The sequence below is a fragment of the Notechis scutatus genome, chromosome 3, assembly GCF_049901735.1.
Source record: "Notechis scutatus isolate UNSWTSFEM ecotype Mainland chromosome 3, rNotScu1.2, whole genome shotgun sequence".
Classification (NCBI taxonomy): Eukaryota; Metazoa; Chordata; class Lepidosauria; order Squamata; family Elapidae; genus Notechis; species Notechis scutatus.
In genome coordinates, this window is record NC_142011.1 from 178,798,712 (window position 1) to 178,820,292 (window position 21,581).

A 21,581-nucleotide genomic window follows, 5' to 3' on the forward strand; every position below is an offset into this window, starting at 1 on the left:
GAGCAACTAAAAAAGGAATGATTATGAAGTACGGAGTACAATTAAGTAGGATTAAGCCAAAAATAGTCAGCATGATTTTGCTCATCTCTAAGATTTATTCTCATTTGAATTAGAAAATCATGATTTAAATAAATCATGTCTATACTCATCTGGTGTATTTTACCCGATGTAATTTGATGTAATTGTAAGATAATGAAATCTGGAAAAATCTACCACATTTCTCATTTTTAGTATGAATGTAAAATTGAAATAAAGAGAATAAATTTTATTGCCAGTAATAAATAATCTACAAAAGTTTATTTTTACATTTAAATTTATTTTAAACACAAAATAATGGTGAATGATTTCAATATTTTAATTCAAATGGAATATTCTGTACAAATAAGTATTTAGCGACAATATTTTTTTTTAAAAGAACAAACATTTAGTATTTATTTTTACTTTCTTTTGCTTCCATTAGTCCCAAAAGCACAGCATCAGCTTCCAATAAGGTTGTATCTTTTGTTGCTCCCAAGAATCTAGAGGAAAGTTCAAGGTCAATAAGTTTCAGGCGGACTTTAGATCCAGTTTCATATTTCCTGGTGAAAAAAGAAAAAAGTGTAGTGACATATAAACTTATATATTCTGAGGTGACATTTTAAACTTGACTGTTGTGAGTCTATTTTGCTAAATTCCATTCATCATATACATCTTTTGTAATCTTCAACAAGATACAATACTTTAAACAATAACCCATTTTTCCTCTCACAATGTAAAGATAATTTTATTTAGTCTAAAGTGGTTTGGCAAAACTAGCCTTATTTCAAGAGCTGTCAGAAGCAATGAGTTATACTGTCAGAAGAATAAAAACCATGGTTTGCTGAACCAAGCACAACAGCCTCATTTGCACATAAAGTAGTCCATAATAGGTAGGTTCAAGCTAAACTAAAAGCAAATGAATCAAGTTTAGGCAAAGATGTGAATTGGAATTTTCTGGATTTAAAATCATCTACTTAAGGTATGATTGACAATTTCAAACTTGTATGTTTTTCAGCTAACTGCTCTAAAAAAATTGAGGAATTCTATAGCTTTCCCACCTCATACCAAATAACAGCCCACACACTTGTGCAGACTGCAATTATTGAGATGAATATGGTAATTAGCATCATACTCATTTGCATAAATGTCCTGCTAGACTTCTCTAGTTCAACTTCTTAAAAGCAGAATTCCAAATATCCTGCTTTGTTTCTAACTCTTTTCTGCAATCAGTGGCAGTTTGGATAAATATGAAGGACAGAAAACTGTCGCCCATACTCACTTTCTAACTAAGATAATCTTTTTCCCTCCCCAAGAGGCCTAGATATCTTAATGCTCAAGCATGGGTATCAGTCCACCTGGAAGCAAACTTACTAACTCGCCCCAGATTATGAACCACGGTACTTCTTAAAACAATGTACCAAAGAAAACCAAGTACCAAACTGACTCTGTACTCTCTCTCTTTGAAAGAAGACTACAGAGGAATTAATGAGTCTGTCATCTGCACTTCTATAACTGTCTGGTTTGGTTCTGCAACCGAACAGGACAGACACAGACTTCAAAGGATAATTAGGACTGCAGAAAAAACAATTACCACCAACCTCCCTTTCATCAAGGGCCTGTATATTGCATAAGTCAAAAAGAGGGCTGTGAAAATATTTAGACCCCTCACATCCCAGACATAAACTGTTTCAACTCCTTCCCTCAAAACGACACTATAGAGCACTGCACACCAGAACTAGACATAAGGACAGTTTTTTCCCCAAACACCATCAAATAATTCCCTCAACACTGTCCAACTATTTACAAAGTCTGCACTACTATTACTATTAACCTTCCCATCACCCCCTATCACCCATCCCCTCCCACTGGTGACTGTATGACTGTAATTTCGTCGCTTGTATCCTTACAATCTATATTGTTTCCTAGTATGATTTGATTGCTTATTGTACCCTTTGACTATTATTAAGTGTTGTACCTTGATTCTTGACGAATGTATCTTTTGTTTTATGTATACTGAGAGCATTTGCACCAAGACAAATTCCTTGTGTGCCCAATCACACTTGGTCAATAAAGAATTCTATTCTATTCTATTCTAAAAAAAAAAAAAAGCCTCTAATCACTGAAGGACTCCCTTTGGTATGCTGCAGCATCCTCCCTTTGGCTGTGTTAGAAGAGAGGAAAAGGCAGATCTAATCAGTGGGCAGAGACAATACAGTTGCATCTCTCCCCAGAAGTAGAAAGAAAGAACCTTTCACTTGACCTCGGTTCTGATCCCTTCAGCAACATGGCAGCCATAAGCTGGTGTAAAATTCTTGCAAAATTGTTAAGCCACGTAGGGACCCTGGCTTAACTTCATCTACTGCATAAGGACTGCTATGAAAGTAGCCTTCTGGGGCTGGAACTGGGAGCATCTCCTCAGGATGATCAGGGGAGGTCACTTAGAACAGGGTCCCCAACCACCGGTCCGCGGACCGGTACCAGTCCGTGGAACAAGTCCTACCGGGCCGCTGGTTTGCTGGGCGCCGCCATCTTTTTGATGAAAAAGTGCTTCCGGTGAGCTTTTCCAGGTAGAAAGCTCACCGGAAGCCTTTCATCAAAAAATGGCGCTCCGCATGCGATACCGGGCGCGGCACCAGCTGATGCCGGTGCCGGGCCGCGGCATAAAAGGTTGGGGATCACTGACTTAGAAGGAAGGAAACAGGCCAAGTGATGCTCCACACCCATCCATGTGGGCACTCCCATGTGACTAGCAAGGAAGAGTCCTAGCAGAGAGGTTCTATGGAGAAATACTGTAACAATGTATTCACTTGGCCCCACACTGGCCATGAATGGCACAGTTAAAGCATGGGTGGTGAAAACTGCACTGAAAGTGGATCTTTCTTTCAGACATCCAGGCAAGGAAGTTCTACCCCCTTTCACAATGAAAAGTTCGACGCCCCTACCCCTTCAAGGAAAGTTTGTTAGGGCTTGCTAAGAGACACTGTTGCACCCCATCCTTGCCCACTTTGCCCAAATTGGTTGCTCTCTTATGCATTTACAAACACCCCTGGAGGGTAAGGAGGCTCTGGTGATGCTGGTCTTACCTTATTTACCCTGCTGTTCCCCTCCCCCCCCCTTCCTTTAGCTAGGGAAGATGGAGTGAAGCCAGTGGGAGAAAGAATAAAGGCAGCAGATAACAATCAGTCTGTGGGATTAGATAATGCCAGAGGGCTGGCAAATGGGCAACAGAACTACAGATGCTTCCAAAGCAGGGATGATGGTAATTCTTATGCTCCCCTTGGCAGGCTAAGCTCTGGCAGTGATCCAGCTTTCACTTGGGGAACAGCAACATGAACAATTACTTCCAGCACTTTCCTAGCAAATGAGATTTTGATGCATGTGGAATAAGATGCTGAAAAAAATGTACGTTATGTACAGTATATTTTTTTATCAATGCATACGTATATACATTCTTAAGTTGCCTGTTATAATAATGTATCTAAGCAGAAGCTGTAGTGTTATTTTCAAAAATACTAGTCTTCCTTTCTAAGAGAAATTTTAGGCAAATATTTGCACAGATTATACTTTCTGTGCGATTGATTTTTCTCAGCGAATCATCCCCAAAGGCAATGGAGGTGGGGGTATCAGTAAAAAAGTATGAGCACACTGAAGTAGTCTAATGCTCCATTTTAAGATTTATTTGCTTCCTATTATTAGAGTTAAAAGAAAACACTCTGTATCTCACAGAGAATTGCTTCTTATAACAACAATACTGAAATGAGTGCGGCTGCAATGGCTCCTTTTGCTTGAATGAGTGTGGAGAAATTCTTGGACGTGATGGCCAAGTCCCTTCCTAGGGCAAAATACACATGGAAGGGAATTTGGTCAGCAATTTTTATCTGTCTAATTAATGGAAAGAGAAAGAGATGATGACACAAACAATCAAATTAGAAGACAAATTCTAATTTTAACCAAAGCTAAGGCAATCCACAATAGAAATTATTCTGGTATTAAAATTCTTGGGTTGGTCACTGTCACCATTTGGAACTTTCATACTTATTACTATATTTTCCCCCTGATTACTAGAGCTAAACAAACCCCAGCTCTTACCTTTATGACTCTTTTTTACTATGTACCAAAAGGAGTCTGCTTGTCTGAACAGGACAGGAAGAGAGCAATTAAATTTGATTTTGCATTTCTGCATGAAGAGGTAATTTAAAAGCTTTTCCTTTGGACAGGTTTCTTGACATTTCCCCCTGCCCCAAGACATTCCTTACCATGTGCCAATTCACTCCAGTAACTGCTCTCATCCCAAGAAAGAAGAATTCATGTCTTTGACACAATAAATACAAAGCACACTGAAATGAAGATGTCCTCGTAGGGCATCACACTGAACAACACAATCCTTCCAAATAATCAGGGGTCTCTGAAACATGCATTCAGGAACATTCCTTCTCTCCTAACAAGTGAAGTGATTTAAAATTATTAATGTAGCGTGCCATTAATGTTCAGAAAATTATTAGTGAATAAACAAATTAGATTTGCTGTTATTGTCAATCACAAAATCCAACCTTCATTACAGAGTCCCAACTCAAATTGGTAAAATGGACTCTTTTCACACGTATATCCATTCTCAGTTCATGAAATAAGTTTTTACTTAAATCCTTAGATGACATTTTCTACATCTCTAAACATGCCATTCCCCAAAGGTATTTATTTGGCTCAATATTTTTCTTTAATATATGAAAGTATTCTATCATGCTTGTCCTACCTTCTATAATTTTGTCTTCTAATATAGAGGCTCTGAAACAGAGGTTGCAACTCTCTTCCCTCTCAGGGGCTGCAGAGGGTCTTTGATGGGGTTGCAAATGGGGCAGGGGGGGAAGGTCTCACATACAAAGCTAGAGTGCTGACCAACTGGCTTGCCTTTGCCAGACTAAGGAAGCTGGTTCAAGGGGAAGCAGTAAAATTCAGAGCACAGTTTTATCAGTAGCATTTCTTCCAGGTTTTATGAAGGGAGCAGAGCAGTGCCTCTGCAAGTGAGCTTTAGTTGAGGGTGGGCAGCACAATGCCAATTTGGAGCACATTGAGAGGACAGGTGGCCTAGTCTCTTGTCATAAGGCAACAGTAATGGTGATGCTGTAGGAGCACTGCAGGGTGGAACCTGAAGAGAGGGAGAACTGGAGAATAGAATTGCAGCAGCCCTGCCAGCTGTGAGACTTTCATTCCTGTATCACCACCTTGCTTAAGCTAGACTTTTGCCAAGTGAAGGAGGGTTGCCTTCATAACTGCTAGGGTATCCTTGCTCAATGCCACCACCAACTGGAAATTCTCTGCATAAAACCTGTAGGGGGTAGGAACAGGATCACTGGTTCAGTGCAGTGCCAAACATGTGGCCAGATAGAAACAGAATGTTTTAAGGCTCTGGGGTTTATATGTGCAGTGCTCTTAGTTTGTACTGTTTCAGCCAGCAACTGAAGTGACTCCTCAGGAGAACTATTAGTGAAACAGCCAACAGCAAAGTGCAAAGGAAGATGTGTGAATTGAAAGCTGATTAAATAAGCTTAGGCCTTGCAGCAGGGTCTTCAAGCCCATCACCTGCTTCCTCTAGAGATGCATTTTCTTCCTAATGGAGCAGAGCCACCAATCATACTGCATCATCTAGGGCCAGGGATGTCAAACTTGCGTCGTCATGGTGTCATCACGTGAAGTATCGGGACTTTTTTCCTCTTCGCTAAACTAGGAGGGGATGGGGCCAGCATGTGATGCATCCGGCTTGCAGGCAGTGAGTTTGACACCCCTGATCTAGGCAACTAAAAAACAGAAAGGACCTTCCACATTTTTTAAAAGCAAATTTGCTACAATAGTTACTGCCCAATGGCAGTATTACGGCAGCATACTACTGTATATGAAGACGGGTAATACTGGTAGAGTTGAGTGGGAAAGAAGACGCTTTTTCCAGGACCACAGCTACCAGAGGCCCTTTTACATTTGGCACTAGTAGTAAAGTATCGGAAGGAGTTATTATTTAACAAAAGACGTAACTAACCGTATTTCAATCTTTGAGCACATCTTTAGGGAGGCAAGAAACACGAACACTGAAGAGCTGCACATGTAAATCCAGAGAGCTATCAGAATGAATCCTGCTTTCCCCCACATGTTTTGTTAAGTTAGCAGTTGACTTTTCCAGACAACATGAGGTGCACAATCTCAGGGACTTCTAAGACAGCTAAATCTGTGACAAAGGGTGGGATGGGGGGAGCAAGATGTCTAAACCTACAGGTTACGCCATCTGTTAAAACCACCTGCCATTCAAAGCAGTTTTATTTATTACTTGCTCATTATTTATTATTTAGTTCAATCTCTTCAGGGTTCTTAGAATTCATGTGTTACTTTAGGCAGCCGTGCCTTGCAACATATGAGAATCCTAATGTATTAAACAATCTTCCAACATTTCATAAATTAGATCAAGTTACTCTAGAGCTTTATTCTGCTGACCTTTTACACAGTAATATTATATAGCCAAAGGGACTATATAAAACTAGAAATATATATATTGAGATTCCAGATTCTATCAGGAGCACAGTTTCCCATGGTCCTTAGGATTAGCTGCTTTAACTCTGACACTGGAAATTCTTGTTAATGCATCACAGAATAATCCAGATCAGTCCTAGTTTAATTAGTAAAGTTTCCTTCAAGCCAAGATCAGAAGGTCTAGTGTAATTCTTTTGGCAGGGATATAGAAGTGTTCCCATATCGTTTCTTCTCGGATGTTTTATTATCCAAATTATATCTATAAGCATCCCCATTCTGTTCCAGAGAATGGCATCTGCCACCAGGAACACTTGTGGAATGTTGCATTTCTTTTGAAACAGCAAATTTTATGAGATCTGGACATAGCTGCAGAGGTACACAGAAAAACATGTCAACAAGTATACTTAAACATTAACTGTATATAACTTAGCTTTTAAAAATTTATTACAAGGAGACTGTAGCCTTCTCTAGACACTTCTGGAGCTCTGAAACCTAGCAAAAGTTACCACCATTCCAAATACTTGGATCTTACTGAATTATTCTCACTTCAAATGTATATGTTATTGTACCGTTAAAAGATTTCAGCTATTATGTAGTATAGCAAATCTTCTTTCATTTATTAAGTGACATGCACATTTTTGGTACAGATTTAGAAACTGTTTGGCATGACAATATCCTTGAAAAGTATGACTTATGACCTGTTCTCAAGCGTACAACTGTTGCAGCATCCACACAAAATGACCAAAATTTGGGTGCTTGGCCACCTGCATATATTTACATGGTTGCAGAATCCTGGGGAGATTTGATCACCATTTCCAGCTATCTTCTGACAAGCAAAATCAATGGGGGAAGCCAGATTCATTTAACAACATTACTCACTGAACAACTGCAACGATCCACCTCACAACCATTGTAAACGGTCATAAAAAGAGGCATGACCCACTTAACAACTGCCTTGCTTAGCAAAAGAAATGTTGGGCTCAATTTGGGGGAGTATCTATTACAATAAAAAGAAAAGAGTTAGGAAATACACATCAGTTTCATTTACCTGTCATTATAAGCAGCTCATATTGCTGTACAGGTAGTCCTTGACTTACGACCAAAATTGAGCCCAAAATTTATGCTGCTAAGTGAGAAATTTGTTAAGTGAGTTTTGCCGTTTTACTACTTTTCTTGTCACATTTGTTAAGTGAATCACTGCAGTTGTTAAATTAGTAACCCGGTTGGTTTCCGCATTGAATTTGGTTTCCCCATCGATGTTGCTTGATTTTTCAAAATAAATGGTTTCCCCATTGATTTTGCAAAAGGGGATCATATGACCCAGGGATACTGCAATCATCATAAATGTGAGTCAGTTATCAAGCATCCAAATATAAATCATGTGACCATGGGGAGGCTGAAACATTCATAAGTCTGAAAAATGGTCATAAGTCACTTTTTTTAGTGGCTTAACTTCAAACGGTCACAAAGTGAACTGGTGTAAGATGAGGAATACTTGTATTGAATTGTACTCTGCACAGAGGGAAAGTTAAAAGATGATGAATTCATGTAGCCTAAGCATGCTATGCCACAACAACAATGTGCAGCTCTATTTTCAATTTTTAAAAAATGTTTCTGTGTGGAAAGAACAGACAGCGGCAAGCTTTTATATAGTTAGATTTGAGCTTCATCAGTTCCACTCAGCAATTTTAATGGTCAGGCATGACGGAAATCACGTACCATCCAAAAGCATTGGTATTAGTATTTAATAGAATCTATTTAATTCAAAAGCTGCTGAAAATAATCAATTTATTTATGATATTTAATATGTAATAAAGCATTAACCTGAGTGTAAGTAGTTAGCGTGCCCTTCCAAGACTAATTTGATAATTTTCTTTTTAATTAACTAATATTTCAATTAGCCTATTCGGTGACTTGCCTGTTAATAGATGTTCCATTCTGAAGAAGTGGCAAAAAAAACAACAACCCCCACCCCACCTACTGAAGTGGTTCTCACTGTGTGGGTGTGGGGTGAGCAGGGGAGGATAATATGCTGTTATATACAGAACTGACAAAAGAAGTCAATTTCACTGCACTTTAGGGCTTCTTGTAAAGCTGAAATTTCAGTTAATGAATGGATTTGTTCGTAAGCTTCCTTTGCAGTTGAAATTCAACAGAATCAGGTCTCACACAAGGGAACATAATGATGACAAGCAGTTCTATGAGATACAGCTCAGTTTCCTTTAATCATTCAGGTTTAGAGCCATATTCATGCTCTTAAAGGCTCAGTTTGCAAGAGAAGTCACGAATACGTTCCAGATACTGGAAGTACTTAAAGGTATTTCAGCATTTTTATTTTTCTTGTCTTCTAGGTTTGAATCAAGAATCTGTTTTTGACTCACGTTGCTTCCACTTTGCTGAGACTCAAACACAGAAGGTGACATTCAGAGAAGGACATTATTGCTGGCTGTCCCGCAAGTAAGAAATAGGAAAACATCAACAAGGAAACCAAAGAGCCACATGAAGCCTTCATTGATTAACCATTTTTCAGAGATCACAATGAATTCAGCAGGGTGGTATTTTCAACATTTCACAATATGTGGGGGTTTATAAATGGGGTTTTAAAGTGTATTATGACTCCTAAATGGCTTTTGGGAGTTGAGCTAATTTTGTCTGTTTTTAAAGGCAAGACTGGACTTGTACGTATATAGATGGAAGATCATCACAGAATATAATGGATGGAGGTTTAACTAAAAATTTGAAATACACCATAGAAAAAAGCAATGGCAAACCACACCCATACCATTCCCTACAAAGAAGTATGATATTCAACTCAAAAATTGTACATTGAGAAACATATCACATGAAATCATTTGTTTTGTAGCCAGCCAATATTAATTCATTGTAAACATCACAAAAAAGAAAAATAGGAAAAATCTGGAAGCCAGTGTGAACACATTCAGAGGTCTCTAATATGCTGAAGAAAAAAGGGATGTGTACAGGAAATGAAAATAGAGGTACATAACAAAGAAGGATATGAGACAGCAGAAAAGCACAAAGCTCAGAAAGAGTAGAGGCTGGTGAGATACGCTAAAAGTTACCACAACAAATAGAATTAAGGTGAACTAAAGGAGGCTCTATAGCAAGGAGAAAGTGATGAACCATTAATAGATGATTGAAGGAAGGCAGAACTTCCTAAGTTCTATTTTGTATCCATCTTTTCTAAGAAGAGAAATGAACATTTCTTAAACAAACCATTTCTATTTCTCCTGATGTATCCAACCTCACTTCCATGTAACAAAGTGGGCAGAAGCACGCTCTTATATTCATCTGTTTTCACCTATTTTAATGAAGATGCATCACTTGCAACAAATCACAATACATTTTGTATATTTATCCATAAACATATGGAACAAGTGAGGGGAGTTCACACAATCTTGCTTCTTACTAGACCCATTTACCAAGCTTTCTATATATTCGGATACATTTTACTTCCATTATACATTATTCTTACTGCATTTAAAAACTAACTTTACCTTCCATATTGACACAAAGCATTCCATAATCCAGGCCATTCCCTTTATCATACCTTGTGAAGATACAATCAAGATTTATGAGTGTTCTTTCTCACATTCATACATTTTATTCATTATCTCCTTTAGTGCCCTTATAATCACTTTTCTGCTATTAAAAAAACCCACCTCAGGGGCATGCTTGCTTATCAACTTTATTTACTTGTAGTTTTTTGCACTCTTGTTACATTACTCTTTAAATAACCATGATTTTCCAACTTGCACACATGGATCGCTCTCTCTGCAGAGATTCAATGAATTGCACAACCATTTTACAAGCACATTTTAACATTTCTTTTATATAATCTGTGCCTGCAGCCTTAACCATTTTCAACATTTCATAATATTTATGGCTTCCTTTTCATCCCTATTTTTGGGGACTACTATTTATAGGACTAATTTGAATTCCACTCTTCAGATAATCAGTTATTCTCACAAAAATCTTTAAAACACTCCCTCCAGCATTCTTTTCCTTAACCTTTATCCCTAATGACATCATTGTGTGCATTATCAATCCACTCTGCTGGAAGCTCCTTATTTAATACTTTTCATCCTCTTCTACAACCATTATTACGAGGCTATCCACAAAATAGATTACGTTTTTGTCTGTAGCAAGAAGGGGCGGAGCTAGCGTGGCCATCTTTTGGTCTGTGCGTCCGCCGCTCAGTCTGCATCTAGTCGTGCTAGTGGGAGGTTCGTATCGTTGCCCGTTATTTCACAGCAAGCGTTTGAAATGTGTGCTGCAATTGAAAATCCGTGAGTTGTGAGGTGCGATCAGTGATAAGGTTTTTGTTGGCAAAAAACCATAAACCGATTGAAATTTTAATTGAAAAATTGAAAAACTAAGAAAAGCAATTCAGAACAAACGTGAGGAAAGTTTAAGCTCAAAAATTTTGTTTTGCATGACAATGCCCGACCACACACAGCAAATCGCACTCAAGAAGTCCTGAATGCTTTCAAGTGGGAGATTTTTCCTCATCCGCCCTACAGCCCCGATCTTGCACCAAGTGACTACCACTTGTTTCGAGGATGAAGACCTGGCTTGGAACAAAATTTTTGAGCTTAACTTTCCTCTGCGCTTGTTCTGAATTGCTTTTTCTTAGTTTTTCAATTTTTCAATTAAAATTTCAATCGGTTTATGGTTTTTGCCAACAAAAACCTTATCACTGATCGCACCTCACAACTCGCGGATTTTCAATTGCAGCACACATTTCAAACGCGTTGCTGTGAAATAACGGGCAACGATACAAACCTCCCACTAGCACGACTAGATGCAGACTGAGCGACGGACGCACAGACCAAAGATGGCCATGCTAGCTCCGCCCCTTCTTGCTACAGACAGAAACGTAATTTATTTTGTGGATAGCCCTCGTATTTCCACCAAAATATGCATTTATTGTTACTTTAAACCTAACCATTTATGTTTTCTGAGTACTTTCTTTGCAACTAGCTTTTTTTCTTTAAAGAGATTATACAATGAACTCAAAGAGATACTCCCTTTTAAAAGATCAGATTACTACTCCAGATTTATCTGCACAGAAACTGTAATTATATTTTGAGACTAAGATTATGTTCCAAGATGCTGTCCCTCCTCCGAGATTTGGCAAGTGGCTATAAGAGAAATGTTCTTTAGAATGTCTTTCTCAGAAAAGATCACCTAGAGCAGGACTGTCAAACTCGCAGCCCGTGGGCCAGATGCGTCATGCACTGACCATGCCCACATCTGGTTTAGGGAAGGGGGGAAAAGTCACGATACGTCATGTGATGCTGCCATGACGACGTGAGTTTGACAACCCTGACCTACAGCATACATTATGGTCATTGCTGTGAGGTGGTGTATATGTAGGCTAACCTTGCTGACTGCCAGCAGTTCTATCTTGACTGGCTTAAAGTTGACTCAAACTTCCATCCTTCTGAGATTGGTAAAATGAGGACCCAGATTGTTGGGGGCAATATGCCGACTCTGTAAACCACTCAGACAGTGTTGAAAAGCATTATGAAGTGGTATATAAATCTAAATGCTATTGCTATTTAAGGCTTTAGCTTTTTCTGATGCATATTGTTGTTGGTTTAATCTTTTTAATTTATATTGTGGTAGGCTGTTTCTCGTGTGTGTCTGTGTGTATACACACACACACACATGAGAAACAGCCTACCACAATATAAATTACTATACACACACACACACACACACACACACACTCATTCATTCCTAAATATATTTTACAGTATTTTTCAAGAACATATTAATTTCATTTTCCAAGTTGTTAAGTTCTGAGCTTAAACATCTACATTCACACGCAGACCTGAAACAAGTCACATGACTATCTACCATGTGAAGTACCTCTCCTATGTGCTTGAAGGTTATGTTATTAGCCAGGCTTGGGTGAAACAATTCACTGCCCACAAAGCAAATCTACTGTCTACAAGGAATGGAGTGGGGGAGGGAGAAGGGATATAAAACTAAAACAATACATTATACTACATTCCCATCAGTGTAACAGTTCCCACCACAGGCAACACTTTGTCTTTCACAAAGAAGCTCACATTCTATGTCTGTAAAATCCCTATACAGACTAGTACTGTATGAATGCCAAGAGGAACATCTGTGTGCTTAGAACTGTAGCAGCCCAATTTTTTAAAGTCCTCTGATGCACAATAGTCCAATGAGAAAGAATTCCTTCATTCCTTTCCTATTCACTGACATGTATTTTAAAATTTCAATGCCTAGCATTCAACCACATGTATTCATATTTCTTTATAGCAATAGCAATAGTATATACTGCTTCATAGTGCTCTATAGCCCCTTCTAAGCGGTTTACAGTCAGCATATTAACCCCATCAGTCAGGCCCCGCATTTTACCTACCTCAGAAGGATGGAAGGCTGACTCAATCATGAGCTGATTAGGATTGAATTATTGGCTGTGGGCAGAGTTAGCCAGCAATACTGTTTTCTAACCACTGTGCCACCATGGCTCCTAGTATATTTTTTCATATTATTCATTTATCTATTTAATAGTTTGTATTAAGTTTAACTTCTACTGCTGTTGTTAATCTGAAATTATTTTTACACTTAATTAATCTGGATTATTATTATTTTTTGTTAAACAATTGCAAGAGAAGTTAAGAAAACTCATTTCTAAATAGTAGAAGGACCAAGATGGAAAAAAAGTATAGTCTAATTCTAATGATAAGATATTCTTTGAAAACAGAGTCCATATCCAGCAATTCAAAGAAGTTTAATGGGAAAAGCCAACCAAAATATATATTCAGATTATCAAGATTTTATAGGAGTTGAGCACTAATTTATAAATGCATGCTAAATACTGTAACCTATAAAGAGAAGGTACAAAATTGTTTTATTATGTGTTTTGTGAATGTTTATACTTTTTTTGCTATTTGGATGTTTATTAGCCTTTAGCAAAAGGATTATTTTATAAAGACAAACCAAACCAAACACACGTTTTTCAGATGTAATGCAATGGTGTTGTCTTCAGTAACACTAGGTAAAATCTACACACCCAACACAATGCACCTAGAACGAGGGTACATGACTGCTATACCTCAGGAGAACAATGGATAGGTAGACTTTTTGAATTATAACCCGTCACTTAAGTCAGACTTTATTTTGAAAAAATAGTGAAAAGAATGGGTTTTGAAGCACCACTACTGTATAAATATTTATGTTCTGATGGCGGTGTACACTTCGTAATACTGTAAGCTGTGTAGAATTTAGTAGAAGAGGAGAAAGAAAGAAAGAAAGAAAGAAAGAAAGAAAGAAAGAAAGAAAGAAAGAAAGAAAGAAAGAAAGAAAGAAAGAAAGAAAGAAAGAAAGGAAAGAAAGAAAGAAAGAAAGAAAAGAAAGAAAGAAAGAAAGAAAGAAAGAAAGAAAGAAAGAAAGAAAGAAAGAAAGAAAGAAAGAAGATACAGAGAGATAGATTGCATTAAGACCAGGGAAGTTTTTACAGTCCAGTTCTCCAGAAATATTTTGAAAGATCTATCCCAATTTTGAGGATCCAGAGTCTGGTCAGAAAGAGCTAAAAATATCAGGGAAAATGCATTTATCATTTATACCTCACATTTTAACAGACTGCATTTCTCTTTAACTTGTTGATCTTTGTTTTTATTTGGCTGTAATGAAATTAAGTTGAAATATATATTAGAACTTCCAAGGTTAGCTAGGCTCATTCAGAAATCTCCCTATTGGGCTCCTGGCAATTATTCAAGTAAATAATAAAGGATGCCAAAGGAATAGCCAGCCTTAAATTGCAGATCACGGGCAATTGATTAAATTATCATTATCAGTTCATTACAAATTGCCTTTGCTTGCAAAAAGATCAGTCTTCTAGCAAAAAGAGAACAATAAATTCTGTACTGATAAATGGCATCAAATAAGCTTTCTCAGAATAAGCTCCTTAGAGTAAAAAAAAAAAAAAAAGATGAAGACAAAAGAAAGAAAAGAATATGCAGTCATTCAAAGGAAGTTTATTGATTTCAGCTATTTAGGCTCAGGATTTTTCAGGCCTAGGGCTTTGCTATGAGATTGTCCTTTGCCACATTTTTCAGTTTCAATAAATATGCAATACTTGTGTTATATATTTCATTTCAAGTGTATTATATATATATGATTAATTTCCCTTCAGTTCAAAACAACTTAGCCCACACTATTAAGATTTCACCAAACATATCTGTTTCTATTAAAGTAACCAAAATGATTGAATGGAAGAAAAAATATTTAGAACAACCTATCTTAAACATAATAAGGGTGAACAAAAGGGATGCGCTATTTAAAGGCAGAGATGTATTATAAACAGCGGAAAGAAAACCCTGATGCTGTTTTCAATACATGCAGTCCTAGGGTAGTCCCCATTATCCCCATTATGGGCCGATCACATGGCCAATTTTACTAATTTTACAAGCTTTTTGTGGCAGACAACCTTTTAAGTGACCTGTCATAAGTTGTGGACTGCCTGTACAAAATTAAGCTTACATTAATCTTATTTTTTTAAAAAGATTTTTTAAATTCAGTTTAATATTAGTAAAATACCATAATGTTTGGGCAACTGAAAGTAAATCAAAACTGGTTTTTGTGTATTCTCTTTTAAAAACATAGCAAATGTGTCTTTTTATAGACTTGTTATTGGAAAAATATTATATATGCCAAATATTATATATCTTCAGCTAATTTTATATAGAACTATCAGCATCTAAAAGTAGTTTTCTATTATTATCATAAATCATATAGGTCTTCCCTTAATTTCAAGCCTGTATTTTCACTGCACCAGATGGATTTAAAAGATTAATGAGCTCCCATTATAAAGTCCTTCAGTTACGTATGACTGTTAAGAAAGATTTGTTATATTTTAGACTTAGATCTTAGCCACAAATTATACTACCGTATGCTAGGCTAGACTGACACCCAACCATGTAATATAGTAGTCTAGAAAATAGGGGACCATCACAATAAACAGAGCAGGGCATAACATTATTTTTATTGGGCAATCATAGTCATGCAATTAATTTTGGCATGTATTTGTAAAATAAACTAATAACCTGTTTTAAATTAGGCATATAACACTGTATCCGTAAACTTTTTGTGTATTATTGTGCATTCCATTTATTACAGCACCACCTATAGGTCCCAACTGGTTAAATTAGGATTTTTACTCTACCATACTGTTAAATATAGATTTTTGAAATCTAAACTCAAGAGATCCATCCAGCTCTATTGGTGAAAGTTTTAATGAGAATTAAAACTATTCATAATTATAGTAAGTAATCTGATTATGGTTTTGCAATCTTCTTAAAAAATATCAAAACCTACACATCTAGAAAACTGAAATTTTGTGCTTGGCAAATTATTTGAAGCGTATATTGCTGGTTTGGTTTATTGTGCAATGTTGACACATTCTACCAATATTATTATGTTTAAATATTTGATACAATTAAGAACTGATTATTTGCACAATGTTGGAAACTGCCTCATACTCCACCAGAGGAAATGATTATTCAAAAAATACTAAATTGTGCAGAAATTGATAAATTAACCCTAGCATTAAAAGAGAAAGAAACATCAATGTATTATGGGAGCTGGAACTGCTGGTATGAATGGTTAGATAAAAGATGGGCTACATAATATTGTAAAAGAGGATAAGCTATAATTGTAGTGGTAATTATATATTCGCACTAAGGATTACTTGTAAATATGGCATAAAATAAGGATAGAAATAATGACCCACAAACTGTCGAAGATGAAATTGTTTTTAATCACTTTTTGATTTTTCTTTTACTCTTACTTCTTTTTTCTTTTTCTCTCTTTCCTCTTTTACTTCTCAACTGTTTCTTTTCTCCTTTTCTATGTTTGTATATGTTTTGTTTGTTTATTTTAATTGTAAAATTAACAAAGTTTGTAAAAAAAAGAACTGATTATTTTGCTAATGGACAACTTGGTACTGGGATTTGGAATACAATAAAGCCTCTTTGAATGTACAATACAGTTTGCCAATTTCTCTTTCTCTTTGCAGTCCTAATGCTATTGCACTTCTTTTCTGGAAGGTTCTCCAACCCCTCCAGAATATTTTCCTGATTTTCTTTTTAAAAAAGCAGATTATCATTACAGTATTTTTTTAAAAAAAGATTCACAGAAAACAAAGCAGATTAAATTTCAATATTCAGTGTCTTTCTGGAGCACATAGTAAATTCTCACTGAAAGAAAGGTCAGTCTATGAAAAATCACTTAATGAATTTAAAAGATTATGTCATTTCAAATGTTTTGTATAACTATCTTCTTATCATGTTCAGAGACTATCACTGCAAAAAAGGGGAAAGGTCTATAGCTAGGCTTATCAGCAAACACAACAAACCACACAATAATAGCTAAATCTAAGTGAGAGCAAGATTAATTGCATCTCAGTAGCTCTTTTATTTGCATCTCAGAACTGCTTTCAGCTTTCCCACAATATCAAATTGCGTCTGTGTACACACCAAACACCTAAGAGATAATTCATTTCACTTTCAACTACTTTTTCTAAACAAAGACATCTACATTTAAGTGGCAAATGAAATTCTAGCACACTTCTCAATAAAAAGAACAGAGAGGCTTTACTCCTTCACAAAAGATTTGAGGCACGTATTAGTGGTACCAGCAATCTAGAAATACCCCTTGGGCTACAGAATTATTTTCTCACACTCTAACAAAAGAGGAAAAAAGTAGTCACATAAATTGATTTTATCCACTCATACATTGGAGTCATCCAGTCTCTTATTTCTGTACCTCTATGTATCTAAAGAATATTAAAAACAGGCTCTCTGATAAAGAAGATGCCTGATTTGGAAATGAAGCAATGATTGATTTAGACTGAACCATGAGAATAGATGCTAACGACGATGTGAGATGTAGAATAGCGTTGCTTGTACAAGCTTTAATAATTACTATAATCTTACAAACATTTTAAATCTCTAACATAAAAGTTGCTAATATAAAAAAACGGAAGTCCCCATTTCATGTGTCCAAATTGACATTGGAGATCAATATTTATCACTGAAGCATTCAATGCACAACTTATCATTTGTAGCTTTTTTCATATCCTGTTAGGCCTTTTATTTCTTACTTCCTATATATTGGAAACCATTTAGGCAGTCGATAATAAATAATGATTGTTAATATTTTCAACTGGCTTCTGGGCTCCTTCTCTGAGAACTTAATTTTTAAAAGCACAATAGATAATTAAACTGAACACAATTTTTTGCAGTTTTAAGGAAGAGTTCCTTCCGACTCATATCCACTTATATTTTAAATCATATTTTTAATCATTTAAGTTCATTCAGCACTTGGATAATTTATCAAAATGGTTTCAGCCAACCTTATCAGATGCTTTCTAGAATTGTAATAAAACAGCATTATGATGATTTACTCCAATACATTAATTTGGTGCATGATTATAAAAAAGACTTTCAGTGTCACATCACTGAGCCAAATATAAAGTTCTGTTAGAGTTTTATTTTTGAAAAAGAAACTAACAGCTGGAACTATTGACAAAATTAGAATAAAATGAGAGAGTAATTTATAATCCAGTATTTTAGCTTTTCAAACCTTAATCCTAACCCTAGATTTGTGCTGTGTTCTGATATTTAACACCCATAATTTGAGTCAAGGGTAATTTGCCTTGTTTTTTCTTTTACATACTTTGCAAATGTTTATTAGTACAATATTGACTTCCAGTTTCAATGCAGTTTAGTACATATAGTTCTCAAATTAATCCAACTTTTTGGGACCAGAAGTTCCACTGCTAAGCAAAACAGTTGTTAAGTGAGACACACCTGATTTTCTTACCTTTCTTTGCCATTTGTGATTTAAGCGAATTACTGCAACTGTTAAGGGAATCACCCAACCATTAAGCGAATCTGGCTTCCCCTATTGACTTTGCCTCTTGGAAGCCAGCTGGGAAGATCACAAATGTCAATCACATACTGCTGGGACGTATATACTGTACATGCCAATTGACAAGTGGCAAGTTTAATCACTTGATTGTGGGGATTCTGCAATAGCTGTAGGTGTGGTGACCAGTCACTTTTTTCAGTGCCTTTGTAATTTTAAATGGTTGCTAAACTAATGATTGTAAGTCAAGGACTAGCTGTATACTGATTAAATCCTAACTCTCACTCATATTCATTGCTTCATATTCCACTATTTGTACAAAGCTCATTTTAAATGAAACATATTTAGGTTTAAAAATGATTTGCTAAATTCAGATAATACACTACAATCAATTTAAACTATAAGTAACAGCTTCTATTGTCTTTGCCATCAGATATGGAAGAGCCCAACATTCTCTATATTGCAATGTATTCTTATCATGTAAAGCATGAAATGACATGGACTATATTTTACCTAAGTGTGATATTTATTAAACTTTTATTTACTGCTTCTATTAAGAACAGTTAGGAATAGACTAGGAACTGATCCATAATTGTTTAAACTTCAGGAAAATATTCAATATTATTTTCTTCTCCTGAAGAGAAATATTCATTTATAAGACAACAGGGATATTTATAGTGTAATCAAAGTAAAAACATTTAAATTGATAAAGTGAAAAATAGAGTATCCTTACGTGTTTATTCCAAAACCTTAATTGCAACATTTATCTTTTTAAAGGACTTTTTGAAAATCATAGAGAAAAAGCATTAAGAAGTAAAGGTTTCCTCTTCTATAACAAAAGGCATTTTTCATCATACCAAGACCTTATCATGGTTTAACTACTTACATTTGAAAATAATCTTTACCCGGAAAGTTTGTATTAAAACCTACAAGAAGTTCAAAAGTATAATGCACTGTCACTGAAGACTCATCTGAACAATGAGCAGTATTATTATATAGAAAAAAATGAATACAATAGTATATTAAATATCCTGTTGTGTTCTTGGCCTCTCTCCAGATTTTCTGTTTTGAAGACAAACTCTGGAGTTCTCTGCAGTATTTCTTAGAAAAAGCTGAATGAAGTAACAAAGTCTAAAGAGGCTTAGTGGTAAGCTTTGACCAATCACCACTGACAGCACCGCTTTATGTTACACATTGTATTTTTAGGTTTTTCGCTAATCCCTCTTCTTTTTCATTCCAAACCTTATGTTACTTGAGAATTTGACAGGAAGTTGCAAAAAGACAAGGCTGTCCACATATTGGGAGCTGATAGTTCAAATATTGAAAGAAGATTTCATTTAACCAAGAGTAAGCAAACAAATGGTCAAAACAAATGGAGAAGTACGATTTTCAAACTTAATTAATACTCATTACACAAAACAGTTAACTGTGACATGCATACAGAACTGTCAAAAGCGGCAAGCCATAAAAATGTTTAGCATCCTATTAACTATTGGAAGCATTTATTATCTATGAATGAATTATCAGATTCCAACAGTCAACATAAGTAAATAAATACATGGCTTGAATTGGTGTTCTGCAATCAAATATGGATATAGAGGGAAATTTGGCAGACACAGGAACACCATTTCTTTGAAAGAACTTCATACCATCTGTTTGCAACTCCTTAAAGCAGCCATATCAATATAGTATTTTTTTTAACTTTAATTAACTGTATGTTCTAATTATAAACTGTTGGTGAGTTCACAAAACAAGTACAGTAAAACCTCCATTGTTGGCCACCTCCCTACGTTCACCATCTCCCTAAGTTGATCTATTTCTCATAGACTGGACATATCCTATATGTACACAACAGAAAGCCAACCGCTCTCTACTGACTTGCCTCTGTAAGTTGTATCTTGGCCACCTGGACCTTGACACATGGTATTAAATTACTCTCTATTACTTGATCAGTTGAGTCCAGTCTGTACCAAGGGCAAGAATCGGTAGCAATGAATTCTTTCAAGAAGAATATCAAAGAATACAATATTGTTGACACTGATTCGGCGCTGACGAGTGGGGACTCTTTCTTTTTCAAGGCGATGCCTGACAGGAGCCTCATTATAAGGGGTGACAAATGTAAGAGTGGAAAACTTTCTAAAGAACTGTTAGGGATATACACCTAGCAGAACCTGCACGGCAGTCAGGCAGGCAGGCAAATATGTGAGACAAACGTTATTGTAGTTTACACTCAGTAAAACAGATACAATGTGCTAGTTAAATAGTTTATTCCAGTAAGATTTATAGCATAATCAAACAGTCCATATATCATACACTAGTTCAGTCAGTCTGGGGATTATTCAGTTGCAAAGTACAGTGTCGAAAAAGAGTTCAGTAAACTTACAAATATCAGTCCTGTAATATATCTCTTCGCAGTTAGAGATATGAAGAAGTCAAACCTCTTTTCTTCCTTCAGCAACAGCAGAGAACACCCAGTTAACAATCCATCATTGTCAGCAAGCAATTCAGTAAGCCAGCAATACAGTAAGCTAGCAGGTTCTCTTGCTCCCTCTTATGGCGATTTACAGCCGCACCCAAAATTACATGCTTTGCAGTTAAAGTGACACACACTTTAACTTACAATCATAGTTTATATATATTATTTTACCCAAACCACGTTAGGTAACCTATGTTATTCCTAACAAGAACTTTCACAGTTCTGCTGTGTGCTAGCTTGACCGGAGAGAATCTAAAACCTTTGATGATTGCTAAATCAGCAAAGCCACTCTCATTCAAGAACCTACAGCCCAAAGACTTTCCTGTCACCTGGAAATCTAACAAATCCGCAAGGATGACTGGTGCCCTATTTGAGGAGTGGATCAGAGGTATTGACTGAGAAATGTAGAGGAAGAAATGGTCCATTTTTCTTGTAGTGAACAATTATCCTAGCCATCCCCAAATGAATCATCTTACAATTGTGAAATTGAAATTTTTTGCTTCCAAACACTACATCAAAACTTCAACTCTTGACCAAGGCACAATCAAAACATTCATAATGCACTTCCAAGCCCAACTTCTGCAGTGGGTCATTGCTAAAACACAATCTTCTGGTCCGTCTGCAGAACAAAATCCTAACCTAACCC

General features: G+C 36.2%; 1 protein-coding gene across 3 annotated transcripts in view; it reads right to left on the minus strand.

The window, feature by feature from the left end:
- Window positions 1-295: 295 nt before the first annotated feature.
- The window catches only part of MRPS28 (mitochondrial ribosomal protein S28), a 39,893-nt gene continuing 18,607 nt past the window's right edge, over window positions 296-21,581 (minus strand). The window contains exon 3 of one of the 3 annotated variants that reach the window (XM_026691426.2): window positions 296-578. In XM_026691426.2, coding sequence (XP_026547211.1) covers window positions 425-578 — 154 coding nt within the window. In that variant the 3' untranslated portion in view covers window positions 296-424. The remainder of the gene's footprint in view (window positions 579-21,581) is intronic. The other 2 variants (XR_015748961.1, XM_087961928.1) reach the window with 2 other exon arrangements.